This window comes from Sapajus apella, unplaced genomic scaffold, assembly GCF_009761245.1.
Source record: "Sapajus apella isolate SASKATOON/1434 unplaced genomic scaffold, GSC_monkey_1.0 scaffold3, whole genome shotgun sequence".
Taxonomy (NCBI): Eukaryota; Metazoa; Chordata; class Mammalia; order Primates; family Cebidae; genus Sapajus; species Sapajus apella.
The window spans coordinates 6,298,492-6,309,125 of NW_022436943.1; the positions used below are offsets into that span (position 1 = coordinate 6,298,492).

At 41.8% G+C, this 10,634-nt stretch overlaps 1 protein-coding gene across 1 annotated transcript in view; it reads right to left on the reverse strand.

The window, feature by feature from the left end:
• DPY19L4 (dpy-19 like 4) overlaps positions 1-9,252 on the reverse strand; it is a 73,962-nt gene extending 64,710 nt beyond the window's left edge. The window contains exons 1-2 of the mRNA XM_032248827.1: positions 9,107-9,252; positions 2,472-2,579 (exon numbers count right to left, since the gene is read on the reverse strand). Coding sequence (XP_032104718.1) covers positions 2,472-2,579; positions 9,107-9,122 — 124 coding nt within the window. The 5' untranslated portion in view covers positions 9,123-9,252. The remainder of the gene's footprint in view (positions 1-2,471; positions 2,580-9,106) is intronic.
• Positions 9,253-10,634: the final 1,382 nt, after the last annotated feature.

A 10,634-nucleotide genomic window follows, 5' to 3' on the forward strand; every position in this document is an offset into this window, starting at 1 on the left:
CCCCGTCTCTACTAAAAATACAAAAAAAAAAAATTAGCTGGGCATGGTGGTGCGTGCCTGTAATCCCAGCTACTCAGGAGGCTGAGGTAGGAGAATTGCCTGAACCCAGGAGGCGGAGGTTGCGGTGAGCCGAGATTGCGCCATTGCACTCCAGCCTGGGTAACATGAGTGAAACTCCGTCTCAAAGAAAAAAAAATAAATAAATAAAATAAAATAAAATAAAATGTACAACTCAATAAATTTTGATTATTATGTTTTAAAAGATCGCACACAACTGTTATACATGGAAACAAACTACTTCTTTTTTAAATTTTATTTTATTTTTGTAGAGACAGGCTTCTTGCTATGTTGCCCAGGCTGGTCTTGAACCCCTGGTCTCAAGTGATCTTTCCACTTTAGTCTCCTAAATTTCTGAGATTACAGGCGTGAGCCACTGCATCCAGACTGTAACTACTTCTTAATGAAATAACATAAGACACATTTGATTTTATATACACAAGGTGATTCAGTCCTGCTACAGACATTGAGTATAATAAGCATAATAAATAAAATAAGGACTAAAGGCCTAAAACCCAGTGTTCTATTACCAAATGACTGACAATAAAAATCAACTTTTTTCTTTTTTAGCTAAACTAAAATTTTGGTTATTTTCATAACATTTTATAATACATGATAGTTTGTATAGCATGCTGCAATTGTGTTGTTATGCAAACTAGTATTAAATGGAGTAACTAAATATTAATAAATAAGAATTATATTCTAAATGTTTGAAAAACTATATGCAATAACTCCAATATTAGCATCAATACAATACAAGTGTGGGGTTTTTTTTGTTTGTCTTTTTTGAGATGGAGTTTTGCTCTTGTTGCCCAGGCTGGAGCACAATCGTGTAATCTTGGCTCATGGCAACCTCTGCCTCCCAGGTTCAAGCGATTCTCCTTCCTCAGCCTCCCAAGTAGCTGGGATTACAGGCATGCACCACCACACCTGGTTAATTTTGTATTTTTAGTAGAGATGGGCCTGGCCAAGATGACCTCAGGTGATCCGTTCCCCTCGACATCCCAAAGGCAGAGGCTGCATGGAGCTGAGGTCGTGCCACTGCACTCCAGCCTGGGTGACAGGGCAAGACTCTGTATAAAAAATACATGCATACATACATACAAACAAAAATAAATCATAGCTGTAAATACAACTACATTCTGAAATTTGTGAGTCCTTCTACCTCATAACCAAACAAGGGGGTGGTCTTGGGAACCCCTGACACAAAACAGATAACCTGTCTTTTTAGTTCATAGATCTCTGGATTAGCATGAGTCATAGCTGGTCCTAATGTAGATAAGCCCTTGGGTTCAAGATTAAGGCTGTGACTACATAAGACAGAGTCTTACTTACGGTGTGGGCAGAAGTAAATGCATTTTGTCTGAGAGAGGGAAATATTTATGATCACAGGGACAGGGTATGGTAAACTATATTATTATTCACAACTATTTTCTCCTTCCCTGTAAAAAGGTTATACATCTCTGCCCACTACCATGTGACCTGGAACATTTCCCTATAGTCAAAGCATACTTCTCACCCCATCATCTGGATTGATTACATAACTTGCTTGGGCCCATGAAGGTGCGTACAAGTGACAGTGTGCCAGGTCAGCAGAAACTTTAAGAGGTATTGCATGATTCTGCCTGTTCTTTTCCTGTGTCACAAGAAAAATGTTTCCCAAATAGGGGCTGTTCCTTCACAACACATAAAAGTACGACAGCCAAATTGCAGCCACAACATGTAATTTTTTTTTTTTTTTTTTTTTTTTTTTTTTTGAGACGGAGTTTCGCTCTTGTTACCCAGGCTGGAGTGCAATGGCGCGATCTCGGCTCACCGCAACCTCCGCCTCCCGGGTTCAGGCAATTCTCCTGCCCCAGCCTCCTGAGTAGCTGGGATTACAGGCATGCGCCGCCATGCCCAGCTAATTTTTTGTATTTTTAGTAGAGACGGGGTTTCACCATGTTGACCAGGATGGTCTCGATCTCTTGACCTCGTGATCCACCCGCCTCGGCCTCCCACAGTGCTGGGATTACAGGCTTGAGCCACCGCGCCCGGCCCACAACATGTAATATTAGAAATAAATGTTTGTCGGGCTGGGCATGGTGGCTTACGCCTATAATCTAAGCACTTTAGAGGCCAAGGTAGGTGGATCACCTGAGGTCGGGAGTTCAAGACCAGCCTGACCAACATGGTGAAACCCCATCTTAAAAAATAAAATATATTTTAAAATTTTAAAAATTAAAAAAAAAAAAAAGAAAGAAATGTTTGTCATAAGCCAGTGAGATTCAGGGGTTGTCCTCCAGCAAAACCTAGTGAAAGCTGACCATATACTTAATCTCAAAATATGTATATTTAAAATATTAATATAAAATATAATTTCTATCATAACTATTTTTGTAGTAGCACAAAAAGTCCAAGTCTATCTAACTTACATTTTGGAGCTCTTTCTGGAATTGGAATGTCATCGATTTCCTCTTCTTTGGCAGGTTCTTTTTCTGATGACTTTGGCTTTTTTCTTTGGCGCAGCTGTACAGGTGGTCCTTAAAATATTTAAGACATTATTGCAATGTGTGTATAAAATTGTTCTAATTTATATCCTGAGTCGATTAGCCTTTATTATTCTAAAGCAAAAGTACCACTGAGACCTATTAGTACCAAAGATAACCTTGTTATAACATAATTATTTTGGCACCCCTGCAAGATTTTCTTTTATCTAAAAAAAGACAATTTAGGTTCCACCCCCCACCATCCGTGTTTCGACAATCCTATTGGTAAACCAATGAGCTCTTCTCCCAAGATGATGCTATTTTCCAATTTGGGGGTCAAGGTGTTATTTAGCTCATAATTCTAGTTACCTGAAAGTATCAAATGCATAATTGATGGTTTAACTATTTTTTAAAAATCAAAACATAAAATACATTCATCAAAAACTATACTTCTTTTGTTAAATAATCATGAAAGTTCTGCAAATTTCAGTGCTGTGGTATCATCAGCATTGTATAATCTTATAGATTTAAGTATTAGGAAAAAGGCTGAGCCTATAAAGATATATATGAGAAGCTCTCAGAATAGTTTCCTAGGATTAGACTATCCTTCTCTTCTAGCTCCAGTTTTAGAAAATGTGATGCAGAAATTATCTCCAAACTAGTAAACTACACTCCAAGTTAAACAGGAATGTACTATGTACAATTTATACTTTTCCTTCCTAGAATTAATCATCTTGTGGGATAGATTACTATAAGTACAGAGTGTTCCTCCCAAGTTATAAAGTGGTATAATAATTTATCTTTCTCATGGAAGTGGAAGACAGTTTTCTCTTTTCTCTTACTAATAACTTCAGGCTATGAAATGTGAAAATAAATATAGAAGTCAAAGAAGGAGCCGGGCGTGGTGGCTCATGCCTGTAATCCCACCACTTTGGGAGACCAAGGCAGGTGGATCACGAGGTCAGGAGATGGAAACCACCCTGGCTAACATGGTGAAACCCTGTCTCTATCAAAATTACAAAAAATTAGCCAGGCATGGTGGCACGTGCCTGTAGTCCCAGCTACTCGGGAGGCTGAGGCAGAAGAATCACTTGAACCCAGGAGGTGGAGGTTGTTGCAGTAAACCGAGATCACAATGCACTCTTGCCTGAGCAACAGAGCAAGACTCATCTCAAAAAAAAGAAGTCAAAGAAGGTAAAATGAATCAGCTGCTGCTGATCAGATGGATGTTTTCCAGTTTTACTGGAAAATGAATAAATGTATTTTAAAATAGCTTCATAGCAAACTTGCATGTTCACTAAAATATCTTTAAACACTGGCATAGTGAGAAAAAAAAGCTGTACATTTAGTTGATTCAGACTGATGAGTCTAATGTTTACCCATTTCTATACTACCATTAATTCTGTAGTCACGTTAAGTAGTGAAATCAATGAATATATTTTGAAATGACATTATTAGGCTGGGCATGGTGGCTCACACCTGTAATCCCAGCACTTTGGGAGGCCAAGGTGGGTGGATCACCTGAGGTCAGGAGTTCAAGACCAGCCTGGCCAACATGGTGAAACCCTGTCTCTACTAAAAATACAAAAGTTAGCCGGGCATGGTGGTGCGCTCCTGTAATCCCAGCTACTCGGGAGACTAAAGCAGGAGAATCACGTGAACCCAGTAGGCAGAGGTTGCAGTGAGTCAAGATCAAGCCACTGCACTCCAGTCTGGGTGACACAGGGAGACTTCATCTCAAAAACAAAACAAAACAAAACATGACATTATTAGAAAAACATACTCCAGACTTTATTTCTGCATATAAATCTAGGTCAATTAGTAAATATTACTATATGTTTTCCTCATTACGCCTCTTTAAACTTCCCCTGCTCTGGGTTAAAGTCAAAGTTAGAAGCAATCAACAAGAATATTTATGCAAAATCAAATAGTCTTCAAAGGCAAATTATTATTTTTAATTTTATTTTAAAAGAATACAAGAGGAAAATATAACCACAAGAAGTTTACTTAGTAGGTACATTTGCATGATTAATCACATAATAGCATTGGACTTTAAAACATTTAATTGGGTAATTTCAGAAATTAAACTAACAAATCTATTGAGATAGTAAACAAATATACTGTGTGTGACCGATGAACTAGGTAATGGGTATTTTCCATTAGAGTCTAAAAATACACACTTAAAGATAAATTGGGAGGGGAATAGTCATATAAAACGTGTTCTTACAAAAAAAAATCACTTTCTTTTTTAAGAATGTTCTTATAAAAAAAATCAGCTGGGCACAGCAGCTCACACCTATACAATCCCAGCACTCTGGGAGGCCGAGGCGGGTGGATGACGAGGTCAAGAGATTGAGACCATCCTGGTCAACATGGCAAAACCCCATCTCTACTGAAAACACAAAAATTAGCTGGGCATGTTGGCGCACGCCTGTGGTCCCAGCTACTCGAGAGGCTGAGGCAGGAGAATTGCTTGAACCCAGGAGGCGGAGGTTGCGGTGAGCCGAGTTCGAGCCATTGCACCACTCCAGCCTGGGTAACAAGAGTGAAACTCCGTCTTAAAAAAAAAAAAAAAAAAAAAAAAATTAGATTTGTAGGACTTTAATTAAACATGCTATCTTTGTGCCTATAAATAAATTTTATTTATAAAAGTACAACTTACACAAAAATTTTGCATAGATTTTCAAGTAATTCATGAAGTACACAAATCTCAACAATCATCTCTCAAGAATTTATATTAGCAATGATCAAGGACCATACAAATAGATAATCTATAAAAGACCTACAATATTATATTGTCCCGATTCTAAGATGTCATACATTTGAAGATATTACTTAATAGGTTATTCAAGGAGTTAAAAAAAAAAAAAACACTGTCATATTGAATGCATACACTGATTTTAAAACATATCAATTTTAGTGGCATTGCATTGTAAGACCAAAAAGTACAACTTGATAAATTCAGTATTCATTTTAGCTCATCTCTTCAACTTTATCCCTAAAGATAACTTTTCATATAATTTCGAGACAGAGTTTTGCTCTTGTTACCCAGGCTGCAGTGCAATGGCACAATCCCGGCTCACCGCAACCTCCGCGTCCTGGGTTCAGGCAATTCTCCTGCCTCAGCCTCCTGAGTACCTGGGATTACAGGCATGCGCCACCATGCCCAGCTGATTTTTTGTATTTTTAGTAGAGACGGGGTTTCACCATATTGACCAGGATGGTCTCGATCTCTTGACCTCGTGATCCACCCGCCTCGGCCTCCCAAAGTACTGGGATTACAGGCGTGAGCCACCGCGCCCAGTGACTTTTCATATAATTTCATAATGGAAAAACAAAGCCAACATCTCTAGGTGGAAAAATGGCAAAGGTCAAAGAACTGGACAAATGAGATTATTAGTTCTGACAGGAAAGCTCTGCGATGTCATTCAAATTTCCTTTTCACTATCTTTTTTTTTTTTTTGAGACAGAATTTCACTCTTGTTGCCCAGGCTGGAGTGTAGTGGCTTGGCTCACTGCCAACTGCTGCCTCCCTGGTTCAAGCGATTCTCTTGCCTCAGCTTCCAACTAGCTGGGATTACAGGTGCCTGCCACAATATCCAGCTAATTTTTTGTATTTTTAGTAGAGACGGGGTTTCACCATGTTAGCCAGGCTGGTCTCGAATTCCTGACCTTGTGATTCGCCCGCCTTAGCCTCCCAAAGTCCTGGGACTACAGCCACGAGCCACCTCGTCCGGCTGCTCCTCTTCACTATATTTTTAGCATTGTAAAGAAAAAGTCAAACTAAATGAAGGTGATTACACATCCACAAAAGTAACCTGCTATTTCAGACCTCAGTCCAGTGATCTTCATATGAAATAGTAGAGCTACAAACAGGCTTTCAAATATCCTTCCAGGCTATACACACCAGTTTCCAAGTGAAATGTTAATACGGCTCTACTCAAGGTTGTCACTTCTTTCTTCGCTCTAACACTGCTTTCAGAAAGCATAAATATAAACATCCTGCCCCTCCGTTGCATCAAGGAAGACATTTTTTAAAAGACCAGATGCCCAGACTATTTACTTGGACAATGAAGAGAATCCAAGCAAATGTGAATGCTAAATAAGCAAGATGGGTCATGGAAAACACCTGGATACAAGTAAAATATACACTGTTTAGTCTAATTTTAACACAGCGAATGCAAGATAATAGGAGTTTTGTGGGGGAAGCATAGAGTGGCAAATAAACATAAAACGCTCTGAATGCCTGGCACAAAGACAGGTTTGCTGTATGTATTATTATTACTAGCATAATAATAAAAATTTAATTACTCATCTGCTATTATATCCTTGCATCGAACAGAGTATGAACACAAACATTTAGGGAATTAATGTATTGAATAAAGCAATATTGTAATAAAGTGCAACCCATTAATTGTCCCATATAAGACGTATTTAACTGCTTTTGAATTATATATAATTCTACAACCAAAAATCATTTATCATTTTATTTATTTATTTATGTATTTATTTTTTGAGATGGAGTCTCGCTTTGTCGCCCAGGCTGGAGTGCAATGATGTGATCTCAGCTCACTGCAATCTCTGCCTCCTGGATTCAAGTGATTCTTCCACCTCAGCCTCCCAAGTAGCTGGGGGTACCGACGCTGGCCACTACACCCGGCTAATTTTTGTTTTTTGTGTTGGAGTCTCACACTGTAGCTAGGCTGGAATGTGATCTTGGCTCAGTGCAACCTCCACCTCCTGGATTTAAGCGATTCTGCCTCCGCCTTCCGAGTAGCTGGGACTACAGGAGCGCACCACCATGCCTAGCTAATTTTTCTATTTTTTTTTTTTTTTTTTTTTTTAGTAGAGATGGGGTTTCACCATGTTGGTCAGGATGGTCTCGATCCCTTGACCTCGTGATCCGCCCACCTCAGCCACCCAAAGTGCTGGGATACAGGCATGAGTTACCATGCCCGGCCAATTTTTGTATTTTTAAGAGAGACAGAGTTACACTGTGTTAGCCAGACTGGTCTCGAACTCCTAAGCTCAAGTGATCCACTCACCTTGGCCTCCCAAAGTGCTGGAATTACAGACATGAGCCACCGTGCCCGGCCCATTTATCATTTTATATCACATAAGTAAAACTTACAAAACGGTACAATCTTTTAAAATTGGCTCCACATCATATCTGCTCAAGTACAACCACAGTCTAAAATAATTTTTCATTTTGCTTGATGTATTAAAGCCTTTCAGTATTGCAGCATTGATTTTTTTATACAGTGTTAACTTTTTAATGCTTCAACTTAAGCATGAATGTGCTCATAGGAACATACAGGCTAGAGTATCAATCTATCCCCATAAATTTGCAATGTGTCAGAAAAGAAACATATCAAGAAATGTTTCAAATGATAATATACTGTAAATACAGACAGAACCAAGGAAACAAATGGAATTACATTCTGTCTCACTAACTACAAACAGTTTTGGTTTTGAAGCTGTTTTTAGTTAGAATACCTTAAATTCAGACCAGCTTTAACACTCTGAAAACTCAAGAGGAGGCAAATATGAATCAAACCTGCATAAGGACAGGTCAGCAAGTCACAGAGCAGTAAACACTTCTTATGCTTGATTTTCAAAAACTGCTTTCCGTGAATTCTTTAAACTCCTTCCTCATACTCTTGGTTCAAAAAGGCCTGGTCTAAATTAGATCAATTTACTATCAGATCTACAGCTCCACTCATAAGATACAAAGCTGTGTTTTCTACAAGAATGCAAAAATCTAATTGCTTCTCACCACGTATAGTTCCCGAAACTAGGGGTTATCATGAAGTTACTATGCCATGAATATTCCTTGTATTATCACGAACCAATAAGTTTCATCTAACTTCCCATTTTTGTCTCATACCTGTCATTTTCTATAAATAAAATACTGCTGAATGAATTAACTATCTTAGCATTGACCCTGAAGGGGGCATGGAAACCTTTCTTCAACTCACCCACTTTCACACTCAAAGGCCTCCTGGCCTCAACATCTCCCAAAACTATAATACTTAGATGCCTTTGCTGTTTGCCATTCCCCCCTAAACCGTAAGTGAACTTGGCTTTCTTCAGTTTCTGAGTGTTCACCCTTTCCCAATTCATCTTGCCATGTTTATCCCAAATCCCTGCCTCTTTATCCTCGTGGTGAATGTCCCCTCGCCCCCTGTGACTCTGGGTTTGTCAATTTCCACGGCCCTTTAAAAAGCGCCTTCCGAATCAGTACCTAAACCCGCATCTTGGAAACCAAAGTGCGCCCCCGACTTCACCGAGAACCTGCTCAGGACCCTCCCTCCCAACCACTCCCCACACAGCTTTCTCTCTGGCTACGGATTCCCAACTTTCAGCTCCACCTTTGCTTCCCAATTAGGCCGACAAAACTTCGGGACATTAACTCAGCTCTCCTGAATTTCTCCGCAGCCCTCTCCCGGGCGCCGCGCTCCTTCCCGCCCTCCCCGCGCGGCGGAGACCACCAGCAGCTCCAGCCCGAACCTCCGGCGCCCCCGCCCCTCCTTTCCGAGATCACGGGCAGCCGTTGGCGCGCTGGACCCCGGGGCCATCACCTTCTTCCTCCGCCATCGTCTCTGCGGAGGCCGGGGCGCCCTCCGGCTCCCGCGCGGCCCGGAGTCTCCCTCCCTCCGCGTAGCCGAACCCCTCGGCCACCCGGAGCCCGCTCCCGGCCACCGCGCCCCCACTTCCTGACCCGCCCCCCTCCGGTGTCGCCGCCAACAGCGTCCCCGCAGGCGGCCAGGGAACTAGAGTGCTGGGAGCGGGGGGCGGCCGGAGCGTTTCGCTGGGGCGCCGGGGCCTGCGCAGGCAGGAAGGAGACTCGATGCCGAGGGCGCCGCCCACAGCAGCAGCTCGCGGCCGCCGCCTCCCCTGGGAAGCGAGACTGGTGGGTCTCGCTGCAGCCCCGCCCCTCGTCCTACTCTTCCCAAAAAGTGGGGGCGTGCTTTCCGCCACTTTTGTGACTGCGACTTAGCGAGTCAGAGACGTTCATCAGTGACACCTCCCAGGTCCAGCCTCCGTTCCCGCCTATTTTGCACGGAGGAAACTGAGGTCTAGCTTGGTGGAAGTCACAGAGCAGGTCAGAGGCAGAACTGGAACCCGGTCCTCCGTAACTGCCGTCCCTGCCTGTGTTCTCGCTGGGATTTCAGAGTGCAGCAGCAAAACGTTCTCGGTTGGCGCTTTAGTTTAGTAGACCACTTGACCATTACAAGAAAGCAGTTTATGCTTGAATTTTACTGTTTTAAATCACCCAAACTGGTTAAACAAATACGTTGCATTTCATGATATTCGGGGGGCGGGGTACAGTAATACTACGGTCTAGGGGAGAGCAGTATGCAGTTAGATATAGATATTCCACAGCAATAGGAAATAATTTTTAATGTGTTAAACTATTTAACTTTCATTATTTCTAGCATTCTTCAACAAACACCAGGATATTTTCCTCAACAGTACTCAGAAGTAAATTTAGGAAATGACAAAATACCCATTTTAAATCGGGAGATGCAAGCACGAGAATTCACTGAAGTCATGGGGTAATTATGGACATCCCATTATTGGGAGGCAGTTCTAATAGCACCTTTAAGTAAGGATATTTGGGGAGAAGCTATCAGTTTTCAGTGATGTGCAGAAACAGTTCCAGGAAATTTTTGTTTTTTTTTTAGATGGAATCTTGCTCTGTCACCCAGGCCAAAGTGCAGTGACAAGATCTAGGTTCACTCCAACCTCCATCTCCCAGGTTCAAGCGATTCTCATGCCTTGGCCTCCCCAGTATCTGGGATTACAGGTGCACGACACCACCTAATTTTTGCAGTTTTAGTAGAGAGGATTTCACCATGTTGGCCAGGCTAGTCTCCAACTCCTTGCCTCAAGTGATCCGCCCGCCTTGGCCTCCCAAAGTGCTGGGTTTACACAGTCCAGGCTAATTTTTTGCATTTTTAGTAGAGACGTGGGGGTGTGGTTTCACCATGTTGCCCACGCTGTTCTTAAACTCCTGACCTCAAGTGATCCGCCCGCCTCAGCCTCCCAAAATGCCCAGATTACAGGTGTGAGCCACCGCGCTGGGCCTCCAGGAACTCTTTTTAT